General features: G+C 42.2%; 1 protein-coding gene across 1 annotated transcript; it reads left to right on the top strand.

The window, feature by feature from the left end:
- Positions 1–3,234: 3,234 nt before the first annotated feature.
- On the top strand, positions 3,235–6,945 carry LOC130141933 (protein NYNRIN-like; the record flags this gene model as incomplete). The annotated part of the gene is given in 2 exon segments (XM_056323230.1): positions 3,235–3,661; positions 3,800–6,945. Coding segments are annotated over 2 exon segments (3,573 nt in total), but the record flags the coding sequence as incomplete, so codon positions are not given.
- Positions 6,946–25,664: the final 18,719 nt, after the last annotated feature.

Here is a 25,664-nt window from a genome sequence, read left to right as displayed (position 1 = left end):
GAATTAGGGCAAACTCCTCTAACAAGGGGATATGGCTCATAGCCCAGCTGAAGTGCTTCTATACTGATGTATATAGCATGCAAAACAAACAGGAGGAGCTGGTAGCTGCTGCCCAGATGGAAAACTATGACCTATTTGCTATCACAGAAACTTGGTGGGATGAATTGCATGATTGGAGCACTACAACTGACAACTATAAGCTATTTGGAAGGGAAGAGCAAAGAAGGAGAGGTGGGGGAGTTGACTTCTATGCCAAAAATGGGATTGATTGTATAGAGCTATCCTTGAAGAAGAGCAATGTACAGGTTGAGAGTTTATGGGTGAAAATTAGAGACCAAGCCAACAAAGGAAACTTTGTGGTTGGTGTCTACTACAGGCCACCCAATCAAGGAGAGGAAGTTGATGAAGAGTTCTTTCTTCAACTGCAGGAAGCATCATGCTCGCAGGCCCTGATCCTGATAAAGGACATCAACCACCTGGACATCTGCTGGAAAAGCAGCACAGCAAACTGCAAGCAATTGAGGAAACTACTGGAGTGCATTGAGGACAACTTCCTAGTACAGGTGATTGAGAGCCCGACCAGAGGAGAGGCACTGCTGGACCTGTTGCTCGCTAATGCAAAAGAACTTATCAGAGAGGTCAAGATTGGAGGTAGCCTGGGGTTCAGTAATCATGCCCTGGTAGAATCCTCAATCTTGAGGGGTACAGGACTGGTAAAAAGCAGAGTCAGGACCCTAAACCTCAGAAAGGCAAACTTTTGTTTGTTTAGGGTGCTAGTGCATGGGATCCCTTGGGAAACTGCCCTCAGAGATAAAGGAGTGAACAAGAGCTGGGAGAGATTTAAAGATATTTTTCTTAGGGCACAAGAGCTCTCAGTCCTGACATGCAAGAAGTTGGGCAGGGGAGGCAAGAGGCCAGCTTGGCTAAGTCAAGACCTCTTAGCCAAATTAAAACACAAAACCAAAATGCATAGGCAGTGGAGGCAGGGATACACATGCTGGGGAGATTATAGGGATGTGGCCTGGGAGTGCAGGGAGGGGATCAGGAAAGACAAGTCGCAGCTGGAGCTGAACTTGGCTAGGGATGTAAAAAATAATAAGAAGGGCTTCTTCAGGTACATAGGACAACAAAGAAAGATGAAAGAAACTGTACCCACCCCACCCCCCGATGAACAAAATGGGAGACCTGGCTGCAACCAACATGGAGAAGGAAATATTTGCCTCAGTCTTCACCAACAAGTGGTCTATCCACACTGCCCAACTCATGGAATCCAAAGGCAGGGACTGGGAGAATGAAGTAACGCCCACCGTAGGAGAAGATCATGTTTGAGACCATCTAAGGAACTTGAATGTGCACAAGTCCATGGGCCCTGATGAGATGCATCTGAGGGTCCTGAGGGAACTGGCAGATGAAGTGGCTAAGCCACTATCCATCATATTTGAGAAGTCGTGGCAGACTGGTGAAGTTCCCAGTGAATGGAAAAGTGGAAACATAACCCCCATTTTTAAAAAGGGAAAAAAGGAAGACCCAGGGAACTACTGACCTGTCAGCCTCACCTCTGTGCCTGGCAAGATCATGGAGAAGATCCTCCTGGAAACTATGCTAAGGGACATGGAAAACAGAGAGGTGATTAGTGACAGCCAACATGGTTTCCCTAAGGGCAAATTGTGCCTGACAAACTTGGTGGCCTTCTATGATGGGGTTACAGCACTGGTGGATAAGGGAAGAGTGACTGATGTCATCTACCTGGACTTGTGCAAAGCATTTGATACTGTCCTGCACAACATCCTTGTCTCTAAACTGGAGAGACATGGATTTGACAGGTGGACCACTTGGTGGATAAGGAATCAGCTGGATGATTGTACTCAGAGTTGTGGTCAATGGCTTAATGTCTGAGTGGAGATCAGTGATGAGTGGTGTCTCTCAAGGGTCCTTATTGGGACCGGTATTATTTAACATCTTTGTCGAAGATGTGGACAGTGGGATTGAGCGCACCCTCGGCAAGTTTGCAGTTGACACTAAGCTGAGTGGTGTGGTTGATACTCTAGAGGGAAGGGGTGCCATCCAGAGCGACCTTGACAGGCCTGTGCGAACCTCATGAAGTTCAACAAGGCCAAGTGCAAGGTCCTGCACTTGGGTTGGGGCAATCCCAAAGACTGATACAGGCTGGGAGGTGAGTGGATTGAGAGCAGCCCTGCAGAGAAGGACTTGGGGGTATTGGTGGATGAAAAACTGAACATAAGCCAGCAATGTGTGCTCACAGTCCAGAAAGCAAATTGTATCCTGGGCTGCATCAAAAGAAGTGTGGCCAGCAGGTCGAGGGAGGTGACTCTCCCTTTCTACTCTGCTCTCGTGAGACCTCACCTGGATTACTATTTTCAGCTCTGGGGCCCCCAGCACAAGAAAGACATGGACCTGCTTGAGCGGGTCCAGAGGAGGGCCACAAAGATGATCAGGGGGCTGGAACACCTCCCCTATGAGGACAGGCTGAGAGCATTGGGGTTGTTTAGCCTAGAGGAGAGAAGGCTCCAGGGAGACCTTATAGCTTCCTTCTGGTACCTAAAGGTGGTCTACAGGAAAGATGAGGGACTCTATCAGAGAGTGTAGTGATACAATGAGAGGTAACAGTTTTAAACTGAAAGAGGGTAATTTAGATTAGGTTAGAAATAAATTCTTTACTGTGAAGATGGTGAGACACTGGAACAGGTTGCCCAGAGAAGTTGTGGATGCCCCATCCCTGGAAATGTTCAAGGCCAGGTTGAATGGAGCTTTGAGCAACCTGATCTTTTGGAAGGTGTCCCTGCCCATGGCAAGGGGGTTGGAACTAGATGATCTTTAAAGGTCCCTTCTAACCCAAACCATTCTATGATGGCTAGAGTGACAGCTTTGTTTCTGTCAAGAGTAGTATGAAATAAAAATTAAAAAAAAGTATTATCCCAAGCTGGTCAAGTTCCGTTCACGGGCGCTGATCTGAGAGAATGGAAAGAGGCTGCCCGAGAATACCGTAATGATCCGATAAAGACGGCACAGAATTTTAAATTTCTAATAAAACAGCACAATCCTGACTGGAGTGATATACAATTATTATTAGATTGTTTGACTGAAACTGAAAAACAATTAGTCATAAAAACAGCGGGGGATCTCGCAAAGGAACATTATAATATAAAGGGAGATAATTATAGAGAATGGTTTCCTTTGTTGGACCCGGAATGGGACCCAAACCGAGCCGCTGAAATGGGAAGATTACAGGCATACCAGGAATGGATATTCAGAGGAATGGAGAAAGCAATTCCTAGAACAATAAATTGGGCAGCGTTATATGAGGTCAGACAGGGTCCTTCTGAAACACCTTCAGAATTCTTAGACAGAATAAGAGATGCAATGCGCCGGCACACGTCTCTGGACCCAAATTCGGAGGTAGGCGCACAGCAACTAATATCCCTCTTTTTAGGACAATCACAGGGGGATATTAGGCGCAAGTTGCAAAAATTGAGACCTCCTGAAAATAGAGACTTGGAAAAATTAGTAGAGGAAGCATGGAGAATATTTAGTAATCGAGAAGAAGGTTACAAGCAGGACCAAAAGAAAATATTAGCAGTAGTAAGAGAAAATGAGAATCAAAAATCTAAAGTTAAATCAAGGTGTGGGCTGACACCCCTGGGTAGGAATCAGTGTGCAATATGCAAAAGGACAGGACACTGGAAAAACGAATGCCCTGAACGCAGACATCAAGAAAACACTAAATGGCGCAATAATCAAGGGAAAACAATAGCTCACATGGAAGAAGAAAATTGACTAGCCGACCCATTAATAAAATTAAAATTAGGAGAAGAACAGGAGGAGGTGGAATTTTTAATAGACACAGGAGCCACCTATTAGGTTTTGAACCAGGCTTTAATGCCTTTGGGAAATGATTATGTTTCAGTAAAAGGTGCAACTGGCCAAACTGAAAAGGCTTATTTTTGTAAACCTTTAAAATATAAGTTGGGAAAACAGATGGGGATCCATAAATTCCTATTTATGCCAAATTCCCCAAAGGCCCTTCTTGGTAGGGACTTATTAGAACAATTGGAGGCAACAATCAAATTTAAAAAAGGGGAAGTTACTCTGGAGGTAAATAATCATCAATACATACAGGTTATGAGCCTATCCCTGGCCAATACTCCTATAAAAAGGGAAATTGATACCAGAATTATTGATCAGGTATATCCCGGAGTATGGGCAATTGACATACCGGGACGTGCCAAGAATGCATCACCTGTAATAGTAAAATTGAAGGAAGGACAGAGTGCGGTAAGAATTAAACAATACCCACTGAAAAGGGAAGATAGGGAAGGAATTCGTCCAAACATAGAGCGATTCATAGAACTAAAACTACTAAAAGAATGTGAGTCAGAATTTAACACACCTATCCTCCCAGTTAAAAAACCTGATGGGTCTTATAGGATAGTTCAAGATTTAAGGGCCATTAACAAAATAACAGAGGATCTGTATCCTGTAGTAGCTAACCCCTATACCTTACTAACCACCCTGACACCTGACCTAGCTTGGTTCACAGTTTTAGACTTAAAAGATGCCTTCTTTTGCCTCCCTCTCCATGAAGCCAGCCAAAGAATTTTTGCTTTTGAATGGGAAAATCCCAGAAGCGGTCGAAAGACCCAGCTCACATGGACGGTGTTGCCACAGGGGTTTAAAAATAGCCCCACAATTTTTGGAAACCAAATAGCAAAGGATTTGGAGTTATGGGAACCACCGTCAGAAGAAGGGAAAGTGTTACAATATGTAGACGATCTTCTTATTGCAACCAGAACCGAAGAATCTTGTATTATTTGGACTGTGAGTCTGCTGAACTTTCTGGGACTACAAGGATATCGAGTTTCTAAGAAGAAGGCACAGGTGGTGTTACAACAGGTCACATACCTGGGGTACGAGATCAGTGCCGGACAACAGGTCCTGGGGAAGGCCCGAAAAGAAGCCATATGCCAAGCCCCCCGACCACGAACTGTAAAGGAACTGCAGACATTTCTGGGAATGACAGGATGGTGCCGGCTTTGGATATGTAATTATGGCTTGCTTGTTAAACCATTATATTCCCTGATAGCAGCTAATCAGAAGGATCTTCAGTGGGATGCTGAATCAGACAGAGCTTTCCATGAACTGAAGAAAGCCTTGATGTCGGCACCAGCACTAGGCCTTCCTGATGTGAGTAAGCCATTTTTCCTATTTTCCCATGAGAAACAGGGAATGGCATTAGGAATACTGGCACAAGATTTGGGACCATACAGACGGGCAGTGGCATACTTCTCTAAACAGCTGGATGCCACTGCAAAAGGGTGGCCTGGTTGCCTGAGAGCAGTAGCAGCCGTCATCCTAAACATCCAAGAGGCCCGGAAGTTTACCCTGGGCCAGAAAATTACTGTCTTAGTATCCCACACAGTGTCTGCAGTCCTTGAAACAAAAGGGGGGCATTGGCTCTCCCCACAGAGATTCCTAAAATACCAGGCCATAATGGTGGAACAAGATGATGTTGAGATCGTGACTACAAACATCGTCAATCTGGCCTCATTTCTTAATGGGAATATTGGAGAATCAGTCGATCATGACTGTCTAGAAACAATCGAAGCCACTTATTCTAGTCGGACAGATCTCAAGGATGTTCCTATTAATGGAGCTGAACATTGGTTCACGGATGGGAGCAGCTATATGCTGAATGGAAAGCGACATTCCGGATATGCTGTTACAACCTCTGAAGAAGTGATAGAATCGGGGCCGCTACCGGCTGACACTTCGGCACAGAAGGCTGAAATCATAGCCCTTACTCGAGCTCTGGAGAGAGCTCGGGGAAAACCTATAAATATTTGGACTGATTCTAAATATGCCTTTGGAGTGGTACATGCTCATGGAGCAATATGGAAAGAAAGGGGACTGTTAAACTCCCAAGGAAAAATCATCAAACATGCGGAAGAAATTTTGAAACTCCTAAATGCGGTCCAGCTTCCTGAAAGGGTGGCAATTATGCACATTAAGGCACACCAGAAAGTGAGCACAGAATTGGAAAGAGGAAATGAACTGGCAGACAGGGAAGCAAAACAGGCGGCCAGAAAAGCAATCAAGGTAGAGGGTGCGCTAATACCCGATGGACAAATATCTCTAGAAGGTAAACCAGACTATACAAAAGAAGATCGCAAACTGATTTCTGACCTAGAGGGATCATATAATGAGGAAGGGTGGGCTATAATCTCACATGGGAGAATAGTGATTCCTTCCTACATGGTATGGTCAGTAGTCCGGGAAGAGCATAGAAAAAGGCACTGGGGGGCAGAAGCTCTATATAAGGATCTCACTAAAAACATAATAGCACGACATTTGTATACTACTATTAGACAAGTAACCCAACAATGTGATCTTTGTCTCCAGACTAATCCTAAGATTACCAAGGGGCCAAAGTTGGGAAAAATTGGGAGAGGAAATGTTCCTGGGCAACACTGGCAGATCGATTTCTGGGAACTTCCTAGAAAAGGGGGGTATCGATATTTATTGGTACTAACAGATACCTTTTCAGGTTGGCCAGAAGCCTTCCCATGCAGAACTGCTAAAGCCCGGGAAGTGACCAAAATACTACTCCAAGAGATAATACCTAGGTTTGGAGTCCCAGCGGTAATGTCCTCGGATAGAGGACCACATTTTGTGTCCAGAATAGTGCAACAGATCAGCCACCATCTAGGAATAGATTGGCAATTACATACCCCATACTGACCACAATCGAGTGGCCAGGTGGAAAAGATGAATCATCTAATCAAACAACAGATTGTCAAGTTAGGCCAAGAAACAAATCTAACTTGGCCCCAGTCTTTGCCATTAGCTCTTACACGAATTCGAACTAGACCGAGAGCAAAAGAGGGGCTTAGCCCATTTGAAATTTTATATGGACGACCCTATGGGGTACAAAAGGGGATGTCTTCACAGATTGGTGAAGAAACAATGACTTCCTATATGGTGGCACTCAACAAACAATTAATAAGAATTGAAAAGCATGTGATGGGAACACGCAGTAGGGGTCTGGATGGACCTGTTCACGATATACAACCAGGAGACTATGTATACGTTAAGTGTTTTGCAGATAAAACCCTGGAACCACAGTGGACCGGACCTTTTCAAGTCCTACTCACCACCTACACTGCAATCAAGGTTGAGGGACAGAATTCTTGGATTCACCATACCCGGATTAAGAAAGCCCCTGCAACTTCGTGGAAAGTAACCCCAGATAAAAAAAAACTGAAACTCAAATTTACTCGGACAAATGGGAACAATGTGGGTGGCAAGTAAGTGAACCTGAGCGGTTGCGGATCCACCATATGGGAAGGGCACCACAACAAACAATATAGAACAAAAGAGTCTGGGACTGAGCCAGTGGCCAGTCTTGCCCAACTTGTTATCAGTAAGCCCCAACTCAAATAAAGATATTTTTGATCAAAACAGATTTTATATGTATATATGATGAACGTTTAGATTCTTAAAATGATCAATAGTGGGTTTAAACCATTTGTGGTTTTTTGTACCCTCTCTCTTGCCTACAACCAAGAGCCTGATAATTGCCCTTGGAATCATGCCCAGAAAAAACACACTGGAATAATGGGAAAGGTGGACTCAAAGACGAAACTAGCTATGGTGTTTTTTTCTGAAAATGAGGTGTACCAAAGGAATCAATGGGATCGGGAGGATGTACACAAAGTCGACCGATTATGGGGAAAATTAGGAGATAGGATAAAAGTAGGGTGTCAAACATATAATGAAAAGGATAACACCAAGATTTCGGGAGACACCCTGATTAATGTCAGAAAGGTAGATAAGGAATTTACCCTTCTAAATACAACCATGTGCTTTAATTCACGGGAATGTTGGGCTCGGTTAAGGTAAAATTGTGCCATCTTTATAATATGCCTAGGAAAGGAATCCCCAAGAACAGCTCTGACTTATAAGATCAAAATAACAATCATGCTAACCACTGTTCCTACCACCACCACAGTTACAACAACCCCATTAACGCTTGATCTTAAATTAACTAAACCAGATCCAAAGATTTATACAATTGGACCATATGTAATCAGAAATACAGGTCAGCAACAAATGTTGTTTAACCCAGAATGGTCTCTTAAAAGAATAGAGTTAAAAATACAAGTCAATGTTTCTGATGTTAAGCCATCCTGTTCCCCCTTCTTACGAACCTCTTATGAGGGATGGACATCTTGGTTAAGACAAAGGGGAAATGTTTATCGAAACAGAATAGTGAGAGATGTAACTGGAATTTTGGGAACAGGACTCGGAGTATTAAATTCCATAGACTCAGAGGTGATAATGAATAAACTAGCCGCCACCACGGCCGATCTATCAAAACTACAACAACCACTATAATCTTCATTATTGGCATTAGGGGCACACCAATGGTTGATATCGAAGGTACTCCCCAGGTGGGAACAAATAAACATGGAAGATCATCAACTCATCACTAAGGCATTAGGCGGTTTACAGGATGACGTCGCCCTGGCTCTAAGTTGTATCCAAGCCCAAATGTGGATACAATCAATAGCTGCATCCATAATAAGAGAAGGAGAGGAAGGCATATTTCCTACGGAAATTCGAAAGATGGTTTGGGACAGTGCTACGGAGGTAGAAAGAAAACTCCAGTCATGGTGGAATATGGTGAACTTTATCTATGACCCCAACACACACACCATCACAGCTTTTGTATTAACCATACGTAATGCAGTAATAATTACCATACACCCCATTGTAGCCCTTGGAATTAACCATAATGGGGTGCTCCTATACCCTTTTGAACATAGAACATGGGCCAGAAAGATAGGCGACAAGTGGCAAACAGTAGATTTAGAATCTTGTATTATGCGAGAACAGCAGGGCTTCCTCTGTGAAAGCAATACTATAATGGCTCAGGATACTTGTTTAGATACAGATCAGAAAATATGTCATTTCGAGGCCCGACCAAATGCAAACTTGAAAACAGTAATTATATATGCAGGGAAGGGATGTGCATGTTTGAGAACTAAATGTAACACAATAACCATAGATGGGGAGGTAAAGGAGACTGCACAGTATTCAAATTATTGTATTTGTAATTTTACTACTATCACAGGATGCGATTTTAGTTACTCAGCCCCAGTAGTGTCTCATCAATTCTTAAAATCCAACTTTACCCCATCACAGATAATAATTCCTACCCCCATAGGACTAAATATAAGCAGTATAAAAGAACTATTAAAACATGCAGATTTACAACGTATACTGGAAGAAACCAAAGAAAAGGGACACGAAACTCTTCTTATGATCCATCATGATGTAGAGGGGATCAAGAAAGTTTTAAAAAAGGTAGAACAGGATGGAAACCATAATTGGTGGGATACTCTCTTTGGCTGGTCACCCTCTGCAACAGGAATTCTTAACACTCTGGTACACCCCATTGTGATCTTATTGATCAGTTTAGGAATTTCCTTAATACTAACCATTGTGTTATATTTGTGGGTTTGGAGAATGTTTAAAAGGGTAACACTTATGTATGATGCTTTATATCATTCGGGAAGACTGCTTAAGTAAAAGAATTTACTTAGTTTGATAGAAAAGGGGAGATTGATATGGAGAAATAGTGCGAAATGGGGACAATGGACACCAATGTGATTGTATACGTCTGCTCAGGAATGTGGCAATGGTGACTAGTCATGGGTGCGGTGTCTGGTCACATAGGCACACAGCTTTGAGGAGACGACTACAGTTTTGAGGAGATGCCTGCCCTTCTTCCTCTAACAAAGGGGCTATTTAAAAAAGAATGAGAAAAGGATGAGAGACATTCCAAGGCTCTCTAGAGGGAGGGAGTGCTAAGTCTCCTTGCTGGAGAAGATCGGATGGTCGGATGGTCACAAGAACATGAATCACCTACAAACCTGCAAGACCACCACATTCCAGGAAATGGACTGATAAGCTAATTAACATACGAAGCGGGGTTTAGGTAACGAATATGTATAGGCGTTAATTTAATATTCATTTGTTTCATTGTATAAATGTGAGATGGTTCGTCACTTCGGGTATGCACGCTTGTGGAGGAGCGATCCCCCGTGCATCTGCGCACAATAAACATACCTACTTTATAACTTTCGAGTTATAGAGTCTAATTCCGCACGTCAGTATTACCTTGTTTAGCAAGCTAGCAGCCTAATTTACTAAGCAAGTTAAAAGCGTGTACTATTCTTACAGAAGAGATTAGAGAAGCAAAAATCCGTTATGCTGCATTCCAAATCTCAGCCTGAGAATTACAGTCTGCTGTGAGTTCTGCGTTACAATCTTTTGACACATGTTGGGGTTGCGATTGTGAAAGTTGCCCGTTTACAATTTTCATTGGCATTATCACAGCTAGTTGTTTTAAAAGCAACCCTTGAGCTTCCTGAAGTTCGACTTGTTCCAAAATATTCTGAAGCCAATCAATAAAGTTAGTATTAAAGTTAGTGACTCTCTAGGACCCTGCAAGACTGTGGCAAGACTCCTGCATCCTGACTGCCTTAATAGCCATCTCATTCATTTGCAAACAGTTGTCCCTGAGATACCTTGCCTGAGTCACAGAATCGGCACAATTAATTTTCTCCAGCCAACTGCTCATAGTTAACAGCAATTCCCCGATTAAGGTTCAGTCAAGGCCACTATACATAGCTCACAAAAATCAGATAACCACATCATATACTGTATCAGAGTTAGTACCATACAAAGCAATGACTTCCAATCATGCAGTGTGAGTGTATAAGGCTCTGCCATCACTTCAAGAAGGGACATAGCAAATGTATTATGAATCCTCCCTTCCCGCACTGCTTTGCTTAACCCTTTAACAGCCTCGTATTGCACAGGCTGCCACTCTGCAGGTTGATTTGTCTGACAAAATACTGAACATGCCATAGCGACTCCAGAAACCTATCACTGAAGTGTTTCCCACTTGCATTCCTGCCACCAATCCCTCAGACTCCCTTTCACCCTCCCCAAAAATACAATCAATGCATCAGGAGAGACAAGGGGATGGGGGAAAGGTCTAGCTCCTTATCCAGATCTATAGGACCTGGATCAAAAGGTTTATCAGTGTCAATAAAATCATTGTCTGAGTTGTCCTGTTCCTGTGCTTGGTCCTGTGTTGTGAGGGTCGCTGCAGTCAGTGACAGAAGCTTTGGGGGCAGAGGAGGTGTGGACAGAATCGCCATCGCTGACTGTGTCTTGAGAAGAGTCGCGCTGTCGGTGGAATTTACAGCTTCCTCTGGTTTAGCACCATTAGTAGAATTAGTCCACACTTGGCAAAGAGTAATCAGAATTTGCCACCAAGATGCTAAATGCATTCCCGACACGGAGTTCCCCTCCGCGGCAGCATCATACAATTGGCTGCTGTATGTACACACTTTCATTCTTTCAAAGTCTCTAAAGTTTCTTGGCTGCTCACCTGTCTCGATGCATACAGGTGTTATCCTCGGGGTTTAGGTTGTCCGCCTGGTCCAGACAGCAAGACGATCGTTCAGCCAAGCCGTCTCCTCCGGAACGCAGCCCTCTTCCACGAGCTGTCTTTTTTCCGTCCTTATTCTTCCAAGGCTTCGGAACACCCCCATAGGGGTCACCATTTGAGGAGACTGAGGCACGGACTCCCTGATCTGACTAGAAGACCCTTCATGAGTCCATATACGTCTCTTTCTGGGGACGAAGCCTGATTCCCTGTTACGGATTTCCCACAGCTCACCTCTCAACTCCGGAGGGATTTCAGGCCGGCTCCTGCTTCCTTTCAGCAGATCATTCAAAGTTCTGTGGGATTCACTGCATGTCGCTCAGATAGGCGATTCGAGAGCCCTTCACGTTAGATCCTTAAACGCATCACGTCGGGGTCACCAATTTGCGGCGAATGAAGAGACGGGACGCAGCTTGTTGCAAGCAAATGTCGATTTATTGCACAGAAGCACGAGGTTTTATACACTTTCAGAAGCTGCGCGTTTTAAACAGATTGGTTCTTGAAGCTAAGCATTGCATCCTAGGCAATCCCTGATTGGTGGTTAACTACCAGCAATTAACCGCAAGGTGTTACCTTTCCTTGGCGCCATCCGTCTCCCACTCCCCTGTGCTCTGTAAACACGTCTCATCATGTTAATTGTTGTCCAGACAAGCTCGAGCACATTCCCCTCAGCTAACTGATTGCCATGCATGGTCCTAGTTTCCAGACCGCTCCTGCACATGTGTTTTTTAATTTAGCCCAAGTACCAAAATTGGGAAAGTCTGTGTATGAGACCATGAGAAAAGAGATGTGCTTCTTACATTCCCATGCTGCAAATGCCAAAATATGACCATAAGTAATGTTGCTTTTTTAAAAGTCCTAGTTATTATTGGCATGACTCATTTTTCATTTTGTAATAATACCCAGTTGTCCCAGTCAGGGTCCTGCTGTGCTTAACACCATACAAGCATATAAGAATATACAGAATTTGTTCTGCAGAACTTAAAATTTAATTTAGGAAGCAAACATAGGAACATAAACAAGGTAAAATGGGCATCAGGGTGACTGGTTGCTGTAGGCTGGCACTGCTTGCTGAAGAATGCACTAAATCATGCACCAGGACTTCTATGCATGGGTCAGTGTCCCACTGTGGCTCTGTCATCAGCTATTAGCTGGTGTCAGTGTCTTGTATGCTTAGACTGAGGAGCAAATCCTGAAGAAGAACTTGAACTCGATAAGATTAATTTAGTAGATAAAGCCATGCAGACTGAAGGAGAGGCATATTGCTTGGTTAAGATTTTTTTCTTTTGCCCTAATGGAGGGACAGGAAATTCCTGGCAAGTTAATGTTGATAGGCTTGGGAAACACAAACTGTAGAAAAGTATTAAAAGAGAAAAGAAGTGGTGTGGAAATGAAGGGGTAAATCCCGGTTTAGACAGATGTTCAGCTCTCAGTGAGGGCATGGTGTAATAAAGATTAGAACTGAAAGAATGAAGGAAAGGGATTTCAAAACATTTGGCATTTTTATTTAATCCAATAATAATTCCTCTTTGGATCTAAAACATCTAATTTCCTATTTTCTGCTCATGAAATACTAAGTACCATACAAAATTTATTATTTTATTAATAAAACTTGTTATTCTAACAAGCCACATAAGTAATTTCTGGTAATGCTGGTCATTTTGCCTAGAACATAGGGGAAACCGGTGCTTTTCATTTAATCGACCATTTGGTGGCAGTACATGTTAGTAGAAATCACTCACTTTTACCATGACATATTTTTGTGGTTTAACCCAGACAGCAGCTAAGCACCACAAAGCCGTTTGCTCACACACACCCCACCAGTGGGATGGGGAGAGAATCAGAAAAAAGTTAAAACTCGTAGATTGAGATCAAGACAGTTTAATAAGACAGAAAAGGAAGGGAAAATAATAATAATGATAAGAGAATATACAAAACAAGTAACACAACGCAGTTACTCACCACCTGCTGACCAATGCCCAGACAGTCCCCGAGCAGTGAGCCACCACCCCCCAGCCAAGTCCCCCCAGTTCTATTGTTCAGCATGATGTCATATGGTATGGAATATCCCTTTGGCTAGTTTGGGTCAGCTGTCCTGGCTGTGTCCCCTCCCAGCTTCTTGTCCACCCCCAACCTCCTCTATGGCAGGGCAGTATAAGAAGCTGAAAAGTCCTTGACTTACTGTAAACACTGCTCAGCACCATTCTATACCATCTATGTCATCTATGAAATAAATTCTTTCACTCTACAGTGGATCACGAGAAGGGTTGCTGGCACAATGTTACTGTAAACTCCAGACCTGCCATTTCTAAGAGCTAAGTTTGTTTGAAAGGCAAACATTTATAAGAAAAAGCACTATAAATCATTTTTGAAAAAAACCAACCTGTCGCGATTTAACCCCAGCCAGCAACTAAGTACCATGCAGCCACTCACTCCACTCCCTCCCACGATGGGATGGGGAGAAGAACTGGAAAAGAAAATGGTAAAACCCATGGGTTGAAATAAGAACGGTTTAATAACTGAAATAAAGTAAAATATAATACTACTACTAATAATAATAATAATAATAATAATGGAAAGGGAGTTAACAAAAAGAGAAAGAGAAATAAAACTCGAGTTAAAAAAAACCTAAACCAATAACAGAAGTGATGCACAATACAATTGCTCAGTACCCACTGACCGATGCCTAGCCAGACCCTGAGCAGCGATCCTGCCCTCACCCCAAGCTCCCCCCCCCTAGTTTATATACTGAACATGATGTTCTATGGTACGGAATATCCCTTTGGCTAGTTTGTGTCAGCTGTCCTGGCTGTGTCCCCTCCCAATTTCTTGTGCCCCTCCAGCCTTCTCACTGGCAGGGCCTGAGAAGCTGAAAAGTCCTTGACTCTAAACATTACTTAGCAACAACTAAAACCATCAGTGTGTTATCAACATTATTCTCATCCTAAATCCAAAACACAGCACTGCACCAGCTACTAAGAAGAAAGTTAACTCCAACCTAGCTGAAACCAGGACAGTATCCACCCCTTATTCCATACCATTTACATCACACTCAGGTCTCACACTTTCCAATACATCATCACCTTTCCTGTCTTTTGATATATACACTCAGTTTTGATATATAAACTCAGTTGTCCTTTTCCTCCACCTGGCTGGAGGCAGGGTCCCTCAAATCCTGGTCACAGTATTCATTACTTACTTCTTGTAAATGCAAATCAAAAGTGCCTTGAAGTTCCCAAATAAGATCATCTCTTCTACTCTGTGTGGGAAACTGCCCACTGAAAACCGTAGCAGCAGTTTTCCTGGAAGAATCCCCTTTTGTGATTGCAATTGTGATTGTTTTGCCCCTTTTCCAATTGCTTTGTCAATTCCTTCTTCCCTAGAAAGGGTTCCCAGGTGTTTCCAAGCTTCCCTACCCTCTAATTCCAGGCTATCAACATTATTCTCATCCTAAATCTGAAGCACAGCACTATACCAGCTACTAGAAAGAAAATTAGCTCTATTCCAGCTGAAACCAGGACAGCTATTCATTATGCTTGTATCTCAACTTTGTTCCTCTCTAATGTATCAAATGCATGAACCAAATCTTGATATAACATCTTCAGTGCAAAGGGATGAATGCCTAGTCTTAAAGCCCACTAAGAAAAACAGGTAAATGAGCTGTTAACATTTCGTAGCACTTCTTTCAGCTATAATGAAAACAGTTCATTTTTGCTTCTTACCATTGTTCCTTCTAAGGGACTGTGACATATTTTCATAGGAATTATGCTTATCATGAAGTAACAATGGTATGCCTGCATTGCTTTTTTCTTTACATGCAAAAATAAAATGAAGGCAAATTAAATAAAATTAATGGCATGCATTCAAATAAGAAAGTCCAGGTATATAGAAAAACTGTGGCCAGGATTTCTCCAGGGACTCTCTGCTGACCTTGGTAATAGGCATGTGTTACCACACTCCTGCAGTACAAAGTATGCTATGCTCTGAATGAACAGTTTTATCTGGTACAGTTTAGAGAGATGCACAATATCCTCTTTTTAATGCAGCACAGGTGTTGGCAGATTGAGTTACAAAGTCTCATGAAATCATATATATAGTAATGAAATCAATTTTCTATTTCTTATATTTGTGTACTAGATCAAATTGTTAAAACTAAGATGAGGGAGGTGAAAAGTGTCCAGTTATGGTGTTTGTAGGGGTTGATACTTGCTAATCTCTGGTTTGATCCAAACAATATTTCATTTGACTGTTTATTTTCATTAAGATGCTTTTTGAACTTATTTATTGATCTATGGTACTTTTGGGGAAGTGTTTCTGGCTGTGGACAAATACCATCTGCACTAAAGTAAACTTGTGTATAAAAAACTCATTAGTACAAACTAAAACCAGGAAAGGATCCTAGAAAGGGCCCGAGGAGGGAACTTGTAAGAGTAATGGCAGCATGGAAGGGCAGAAGGACACTGAGCTTGAGGACTTTGACAGCAGTCCAGCTTCAAACTAAACAACATGTAGTCAGCTTGTATTAATGTTACTGTGTGGTTTGAAGCAGGCTTCAACCACCTGAAAATCATTTCTGGAAGCAAGAGAATGCCTAAAATACAGACATGGAGGAGCAAGACACAAAAATTATATAACGCATTGTCCTGGTTTTGGCTGGGATGGAGTTAACTTTCTTCTTAGTAGTTAGTACAGTGCTGTGTTTTGGCTCTGATGTGAGAACAATGTTGATAGGACACTGATGGTTTTAGTTGTTGCTGGGTGATGTTTATACTAAGTCAAAGACTTTTCAGTTTCTTGGGCCTTGCCAGCAAGAGGGCTGGAGGGGCACAGAAGACTGGGAAGGGACACAGCCAGGTCAGCTGACCTGAACCAGCCAAAGAGGTATTCCATACCATGGGATGTCATGCTGAGTAATTAAACTTGGAGGGTTAGCTGGGGCCTGGGAATTGTTGCTCAGGACTGGCTGGGCATCAGTCAGCAGGTGGTGAGCAGTTGTACTGTGCATCACTTGTTTTCCTTTCTCCCTTTTCCTTTGGATTTTATCCTTTTCCCCACCTTTCCATTATAACTGTTGTTGTTGTTATTATTATTATTATTATTGTTGTTGTTGTTGTTGTTGTTGTTGTTCTTACATCTTTAATCTGTTTAAATTATTAAATTGTTCTTATCTCAACCCTTGAGTTTTACATTCCTTTCTGATTCTCCTCCCCACCCCTCCGGGTGAGGGGGAGTGAGCAAGCGGCTGCGTGGTGCTTGGTTGCTGGCTGAGTTAAACCACAACACTTAATATTTTTAAAAAATACAGCACAAAATAGAAAAGCAACTTGTGAACCAATTGCTAACAAGTAAAAGTATAACAGATGCAAACAAAGATCTGCAGTATTTTTCACCATATGTTTCAAATCAATCTTATTCAGTCCTTCATCAGTTGGAAACAAAGCATAATTTTGTGGTTCTAACAGTAAGTAACCTTGATCTATCAAACCATAGAAAACCTAACAGTATTTTGACAGGCCATTTGTTCTAATTATCATAAACAGTCAATAGGATAAACTAAAATCACCATTCATTTTGAATTATATTATCTAATTATTCCCATTTCAGCTCCTTTTCTAATTGCCCTCCGGTGTTCAAACTCTTATATTGCTCATTTCATAGAATCATAGAATGTTTTGGGTTGGAAAAGACCTTAAAGATCATCTAGTTCCGACCCACCTGCCATGGACAGGGACACCTTCCATTAGACCAGGTTGCTCAGAGCCCCATCCAACCTGGCCTTCTCATGCTTCATTCTCACTATATGTAATTTCAAACTGTTAAAATAATTGCAAGATGTTCTGCATGATACTTTGCTTGCTCTTCAGTTTAGAGACGTGACTGAAAAAACCTGAAAAACTGAATACAACAACTCACCAAAACTATACTTATTCTTCATCTTAAATATTGCCTTAATCCGGTTCACCAAATGGCTGCCCATAGAGACATTCCAGCACAGTGCTTGCAGTTGTTGGAACAACCAGCTGAAAACTTGTGGGACAGGGGAGAGGGACTGAAAGGGAATTGCTTCAGTTAGCTTCAGCAGCAGTACCACTGAATGTGCAAGCAGGGAAATAGTTTCATTTTGCTTTGAATATGAATATGGAAAATACATGCAAATTGACCAGATGTACTGAGAGAGGAAAACATAGAAACCCTGATTTAGCAAAGTACTTAAGCACACTCTTAAAGTTAATCACATACTTAAGTCTGTTCACTGAGGCACTTGACACGTGTATGCTTTTGCTGAGTTAATATTATAAAGCAGAGATCTTAATGATAGTCCTAGGATAAACAGACAGGCTGAGTTGTTAAAAGCAAAGTATGTGTGAGCTCCTGTTTCCTATATCCCATCCTAAAATAGGTCTCTAACGCAAAGATGAATCTCATGCTACAGGCACTTCTTGCTTTCCCTTGTGTAGTGAGGGAACTCAACGATAAGTTTAGACTAGACAGCAAATATTCACGTGGCCCAGATTCAGTGGCATGACTTGTGCATCACAGACTGAAAGCTGTCCTGCTTTCAAGCAGTAACCTACCCTCCTGGCCAGGGACTCTGGAAGTTTTCTGGGAGAAGCATGCAAAAAGAGTGACACCTGATTACAAACCATGATCTAACACCCCTAAGTAGATGCCCAGCCCTATGGAGTGCTCCTCCCAGTACTGGGTCCTTATTAAAAAGTAATAAGCAACTGCTTTCTGCTTACTACTTGCTAATCAAAAACATGTACAGAAGGTTATTTTCAGAATACAGATATTGTTCCTAGGGTGAACCTAGACCTGAACTCACAGAATCAAGTTTCTGCTGTATTCAGTTGGCATTTTGTTTAACAACCTCCAGTCTGCAATTTCATGTACACAGGTCTGGAGGCAAACAGAGTGGTGATGGGGAGGAGGACTCAGGGAAAGAGCTGTGCAGGACTGTAGCTGATTCTCCCTTGCATGCCATAGATGACACAGGGCACTGGGGAGCACAAATGGTGTGGCTATAGTCCCTGAAGTCCTCCAGAGAAATCTACCCACATATACAGGCACCTACACAACATGGCATTTTTACTGTCTTTAAAACAAGTAATTCATCTTGAGGTTAATAGCAAAAAAGCTCCACATACCTGTATCTCTACAAAATTACCTGGGAACCTTGACATGCATTTTAAAACTAGAGACTCTTTCCTGACCTCTCTCTTCTTCTTTCTTAATTTTATATTTAGGCTTTTATTTGGTTTTCACACCATAGAATCCAAATGGTGCTCTGCATCTTTGAGTCTGTCAGCATGCAAGGGGCCTGAGAAGATATTAAGAATGAGGCACTGGAAAGACCTCTAAAATTTCAAGCTTCAGGTGGGAGGCACAACTGGATGATCTCTAGAGAGCCCTTCCAACTACTGTTTCTATCATTGTGTCTTGCAGCTTCCTTGTAAATGCACAAAGATATGTTAGTAAGACCTACAGGTGCATTTTTGTCACCTGTCTGCACTGTGTGCCTTAATGGCTAATAGAATGCAAAGGTGCTTTCAAAATGGATGTTAGGGTCTCCTTTACCACCTTCAAGCAATCATCTGCAGTGCCAGGATATTATATACTATGCTCACATCATCTTGCGGGTTTGTTGAAGTGCAGCTCCCTTTGCACGCAGCAGTTTAGGCAGTGCTAGCAGAGGGATCTTGAATGTCACAGCATTTACAGGCACACTGTTACCAGTTCAGATTCTCTGCTCCCTCATTTGCTTTCCTCCCAGCTGTCTGTACAGAGCTCTGCTCAGGCTGGTATTTGGGGTGGTAACTATAATCTCTCTTGCTTTGAGGATGTATGAACTGTAGAAATCTAGCATTGTAGGTTTGCCAGATTCCCAGTTCTCTGAACCACCTTAGCTTGTTCGCCAAACTTTCACAATCATTGGCTTATGTTCATGAACTTAGTGAACTTTGCATCCAAAACCAAGGTGAGAAAGCAGTGACTTAATGTGAATACTGTGTTCAGATCTAACCATGACTTTGGGCCAGCTCCAAAAGAGGACTTAAGCACTTTATTTGCAATCTAGGTGGAATTCAGGAACTTAAATCCAAAACATGGCACTGAAAATACCTGCCTAACCCTGGAGACACGTTGGGTTAATATGCAGTTGACTTTTTTCAATTTAAATTTTCCTCCAAAGTTTCTCAGTTTGTGTATCTATATTGACCCATCATGACATAGACAATCAAGTTTAGTTCCCTCTTCTTTATGTGAGGTTTCAGTTACACCTCCTCCGTTAGAGGGAAATGTCCTGATACCAGATAATAAACTGTTCTAGGCAGAATACTGTCCACCACTATGTCACTGCACTGACAAGACTTCAAGGTTTATGGAACCAAACACAATTCAGTAGTTTAGTAGTTAAGTGGCTCAGCTCAGTATGAAAAGACCTGAGTTCTGCTTTTTGCTCCCAAGACAGTGCCTGCTTTTTAGATGAAACAAAATACAGGAATGATCATGGAAATGGGTACCAGAACTGTGCTCCCTAAGTGCAAGCCTAACCACTAGACTATACAGTCATGCTCTGCCTCTCAGTTAGTCTTTAGTATTTTCTGCACAGCAGGCCAATTTTCCCAAGGGGTGAGAGGAGTCCTTTTCTACCTCCTGCATCAGCCTATCAGGATTAGGTAACCTGGTAATCTCCATCTTCTGGAAAGAAGGAAAAGAGGGATTAAAGTATTTTGAGATGAGGAAAGAACTGAATGTGTTTCCCCATAGTGTCCTCACTACTTTTGAAGGGCACAGCACAATCTCTGGCTACGTTTTAAAATAAACAAATGAGCCCTGCCTAGTTCTTTAGGGACATATACCTTCCAGTGAGGGTCCCGGCTGTGCATATCAAGTGCATTGAAGCAATTTCTTGCAGCCCTGAGTAAAGGGTAAGATCTAAGACACACAATATCCTTGGGGTTTCTTTTTTTGGCAGGCTTCTGGCAGCTGTATGCTGTCTGACATAAGGTAGCTCCTGGCTTAGCTTGCTCTTAGGTTTTTGCTGTCATTCTAAGATGCCTAAATTTTCATGGACAATTTATACACAACTAATTTGGAGTTCTGGTTTTCATGCTGGGGTACAAGACATCTGAAAGGTTTTGAAAACCCAGGTTAGTGTCCTGGTTTCAGCTGGGATAGTGTTAATTTTCTTCTTAGTACTTAGTACAGTGCTGTGTATTGTCTATGATGTGAGGACAATGTTGATAACATGCTGATGTTTTTAGTTGTTGCTGGGTGATGTTTATACTAAGTGAAGGACTGTTAGGTTTCTTGGGCCCTGCCAGCCAGAGGGCTGGGGGGGCACTGGAAATTGGGAGGGGACACAGCCAGGACAGGTGACCCAAGCTAGCCAAAGGGATATTCCATACCATATGAAGCCATGCTCCGTATAGAAACTGGGGGAAGAAGAAGGAAGGGGGGGACATTTGGCATTATGGCATTTGTCTTTCTGAGTAACCGTTATGCGTGATGGAGCCCTGCTTTCCTGGGGATGGCTGAGCACCTGCCTGCCCATGGGAAGTGCTGAATGAATTCCTTGCTTTGCTTTGCTTTTAATATTCATCTCTCTCCTTCCTTGCTTCCAGGGAGGGCATCTGAGATTGTATCATCAGAGGCAACCCCCTTGCCTCCTCTGCTCCTCATTTGCATTTACCCTTTCCATTGGTTAAAACACAATGGTTCCACTATGACATCACCCAGACTAGGCATGTCCAAGCCTCACTGGGTGCTCGCATTGGCTGGTTCAGAGCCAGAGCCTTTGTTATGTTAAAAATTCTTGAAGATGAATTTGCTGCATCTGCCCTTGCTCCAGGGCTGGGAAAGCAGCAACAATGCTCCCAGCCAGGTTCCAGTGGCCAAGAGTCACTGCAGGAAAGTCCTTTGCTCCTGGCTGTTGGAGCAGGTAAAGGGGTAGATAGGAAGATGGAGTCAATGTCCTATACAGAAATGAAACTAGTTAAAACATGCACATGGAGAGATCAGATTACAGCCCCCTTTTCTGTTTGGTGTCAAACCAGTATTAGCCAAGCAAAGGTCCAGTAAGAGTGCCATGACTAACTACTGATTATAAAATGGGGTCTGTATAGAGCACTTTGTGGCTCTATTCTGTGGCATCATCCCTGAAATGAGGCTAAATATCCTACTTTACAGAAAAACAAACCAGTTTCTTTTCCCATGTAGAAATAAAGAGGATGGCATTGCATTACTCCAACTCATGACTGGACATAACTGTTTGCTTAGGCTGAAAATGGGGCATAGTGGTCTTTTTCCTTCCTGCTATATGCAAGAACAGTGAGTCCCTTTCCTGGAGAGAATATTGGAGCTTAACCCCATGCCTTTTAAGGGTATGCTGTTCTTGTGCAATGAAGTCATTACTTTAGGCCCTTTTCTGATTCAACAAGATGTAACAAATGTTCAATACTTAGAATAAGTTTTCTTCACAGTTTTGGTTTTCCTGAAATAAAAATGCCAAATGTAACACCATGTCGGGAGTTATTAGGTCTTTATACTCCCTACCCTTACACCAGTTTCAGCAGGTACCTTTACGGACTGCTCATAGGCTAGGGCTACTATCTGTGGATGTCTGATTTGCCTTGATTCTGTCATTAAATCAATTAATTATCAATTCTGTCAATAATTAATTGCAGTCACTGATGACGTCTTTAGAAGCTAAGAAGAGACAGAGCTCCATAGTCAAAAGAAGGCCAGTAGTTTTTTGTCCAAGAGCTATGTTACTTAGCAAATAGTAGGCACATGCTGGAATTACTGTTCTCATGGACAGACTCACTGATTTGAAAAATCAGGGGTTTGGCCCTGCCTTTAAAATAGAAAACAAAACCCACGATGATAATTTCCACTATTTCAGCAGTATGAAAAGAACCAAAAAAAAGTATGGAAAGTCTGGTTTATACTACCGCAAAGGTGGAAAACAGATATAGGGTGCTTCTTTGTTAGGAAAATTGATTTGTTCTTAACCAAAACATTATGACTACCGCAATATAAAATCTTAGTGGAGACAAGGCAACTTATAGTTTTCACACATTTTGGTAGATTGTGCAGATAGCAGGAAAATCTAAGGCTATGAGTAAGTGTGGTGGGTTGGCCTTAGCTAGATGCCAGGTGCCTGCTCCAGTGTAGGGCTCTCCACAGGGTCACAGCCTCCTTCAGCTGCATCCACCTGCTTTGGTGTGAGGTCCTCCACAGGCTGCAGGTGGATATCTGCTCCACCGTGAACCTCCATGGGCTGCAGAGGAACAGTCTGCCTCACCATGGTCTTAACCATGGGCTGCAGGGAAATCTCTGCTCCCACTCCTTCACTGACCTTGGTGTCTGCAGATTTGCTGCTCTCAAATATTCTCACTCCTGTCCCCACTACTGTTCCTGCTGTTGCACAGCAGTTTTTTTCCCCTTCTTAAATATGTTATGACAGAGGCACTACCACCGTTGCTGATTGGCTCAGCCTTGGGCAGCAGTGGGTCTGTCTTGGAGCCGGTTGTCATTGGCTCTGTCGGACATAGGGGAAGCTTCTGGCCTCTTCTCACAGAAGCCACCCCTGTAGCCCCCCTGCTACCAAAACCTTGCCATACAAACCCAATACAATAAGCCACCTCACATTAGAAATATAAGCTGAGTTGTCTTCAGCAGGGTTTTACCTTATGTTTATTCTTCAGTCTCTGGTTCTTGGCACATGAAAAAGTCACTGAAAGCACAGTGTGGGTTCGCTGCTCTTGTTAACTGTCTTGGTCAGGAAATTCACTCCTTAATGGCAGCAGAAGTAAGTTAGTTTGTACTTACTGGAGAGTATAGTGTATGAAGAACAAATACAGAGGGGCCAAGCTAATGCATGGCTCTGTGGTAATAAGGTCATGTGACAAAGTCCCAGCAGAGGCGAGCTCTGGAAACTCACCTCTTTCCTAATGAGGCCAAAACAACCACATAAATGTGCAATGTGTCTCTTTCTGTTTGAGGTGATCTCCCTGTTTACACCAGAAATCACTCTTTTGACTGAAGTACAGGATCATTAAGAAATCAAACATCATCAATTACAAACAATAGCACATTAAATCAGTGCTTGCTACATTGCTTATCTGCCTTTTAAATGTCAAAACTGTAAAAGAAACTTCCCTTAGCCAGTGAAATCCTCTTATTTTAGGAGATAAAAGGAAAGCTCCTTTACAACTGCTGAGGGTGATGAGAAGGTGGCAGCTCCTCCTCTTATGTTGAGATTTTCAGTGAAAATTCCCAGCCTTCTCTGATTTATAGTAACTTGGGTATTCCCAATGGTAGGAATAAGTATTTGCAGGTAGTACTCAAACACTGCTAGCACTGCTAATAAAGTTAAGTATGTTGAAATGTCTTAAGAAAAAACTGGCCAACTTTCAAGGATACCCAGTACATTTTAGTTCAAATTGGGTTGTTACTGGAAAAAGCCATGCTTTAAATTAATTTCTAAATTCTGAACAGATTCAGATGATGTTCTCAGTAGAATATATTCATTGGATACAAAAGCAAGAAAAATATATATGATGTAACTCAGAGACTGTAGAATACCACCCTAAGGCTGTGGCTGTTTCTGTATATTTGGCCATTGTATGGCACTGCAATATCTTTAATGGGTTTGTTCTTTCACATCCAGAACCCAAAACCCAGGAGTAGTAACACCTGTCTACTGCAGAGAGGTATTCTGAGGTTTTATGAATGTTCTGCACTGAGAAAATGTAAACACTATAAAATATAGGAAGCCAGACTCTCAAAGCAGGGAAGATCAAATTAAACAGCCTATTCTCTATTCAAACATTTAGCTATGCCAACAGCTACTGGAAAGTACTGCACACCTGTAGCTCTTGGTGAAAACTGTGGGACTTCCAAAGCTGAGACTGTTGACTTGGGTGCTTCTGTAATGAATTTCATTTCTAAAATTCAAAGAGACTTGAATATACACAGCTTATATTCTCCTTTTTATATAGATATGTATTACTGTGCATATTTATTCATATATATGCGTGTTGTGGTTTAAGCCCAGCCGGCAACCAAGCACCACGCAGCCACTTGCTCACTCCCCTCTACCCAAAAGGGGTGGGGAGGAGAACTGAAAAGGAATGTAAAACTCAAGGGTTGAGATGAAAACAATTTAATAATTTAAACAGAATAAAAAGGTAAGGAAAACAACAATAACAATAATGATAACAATAATAATAATAACAACAGCTATAATGGAAAGGTGGGGGAAAGGATAAAATCCAAAGGAAAAAGTATGGGAGAGGAGGATAGAGAATGCCTGAAGAGAGATGCATGAGAGGAGGATGGAGAATGTCTGATGTGACAGGAGATGAGAGAACAGCTGGGTTTTGTGAAGGAAAGTAAGAAAGATAAACATGGTTATCTGTTGCAACGGAGGGAAGACACAGTCACTCAATATGAGTGATCAGCAGACTTTGTTTATTGTCTCTTACAGTCACCTTTTATGCCTTGTTACAATTAGCTCATACATATTACAAAAGTTAAGCTCATTATTGGTTAGTTGCCTAAATACCAAGCCCGCCCCTAGTTTCTCTTCTGTAGTTATCTGTTCCCACCTGCAACATTCTTTTCCCACCGAAATCTTCCTGTTATTGTGTAACAAGAACAGCCAAGGACAGTGTATTTTGCTTTACTTCAGATAAGCTGAGAGCGATGTGCATTTTTGTCCAGCCAGCTGGACTATGTCTATGTGACCCTTTTCAGCTAGCCAGTTATCCACAATTGCCCCGTTTTTATTTTGGGCGACATAGGCCTGGTTGACCATTTTCAATAACAGCGTTTTAACACAGGAAAATACACAGCCAACTTATAAAATCTCAGTTCAGAAGTATAATTCCTGAAATACTTGAAAAATAAAGTTAGCTTGAAGCTTTAATTTAGATGCTCTTTCTGTTCTAGTGATATAAAAAGTTTAAAAAATTCAAAGGTAATTTTAAAGTTCTGAACATGGACTAATGCAAGCTCAAAACCCAAAAAGAAACCAAACTGATGCTTAACTAGGAATATTTGCAAATATTTTAGTGGAAAATCCCTGACCATTAACAATTTTCTGTCCAAATAACAA

This window comes from Falco biarmicus, chromosome W, assembly GCF_023638135.1.
Source record: "Falco biarmicus isolate bFalBia1 chromosome W, bFalBia1.pri, whole genome shotgun sequence".
NCBI lineage: Eukaryota > Metazoa > Chordata > Aves > Falconiformes > Falconidae > Falco > Falco biarmicus.
The sequence above is the reverse complement of the archived record's forward strand: the minus strand, read 5'-3'. Positions and strand labels throughout refer to the sequence as shown.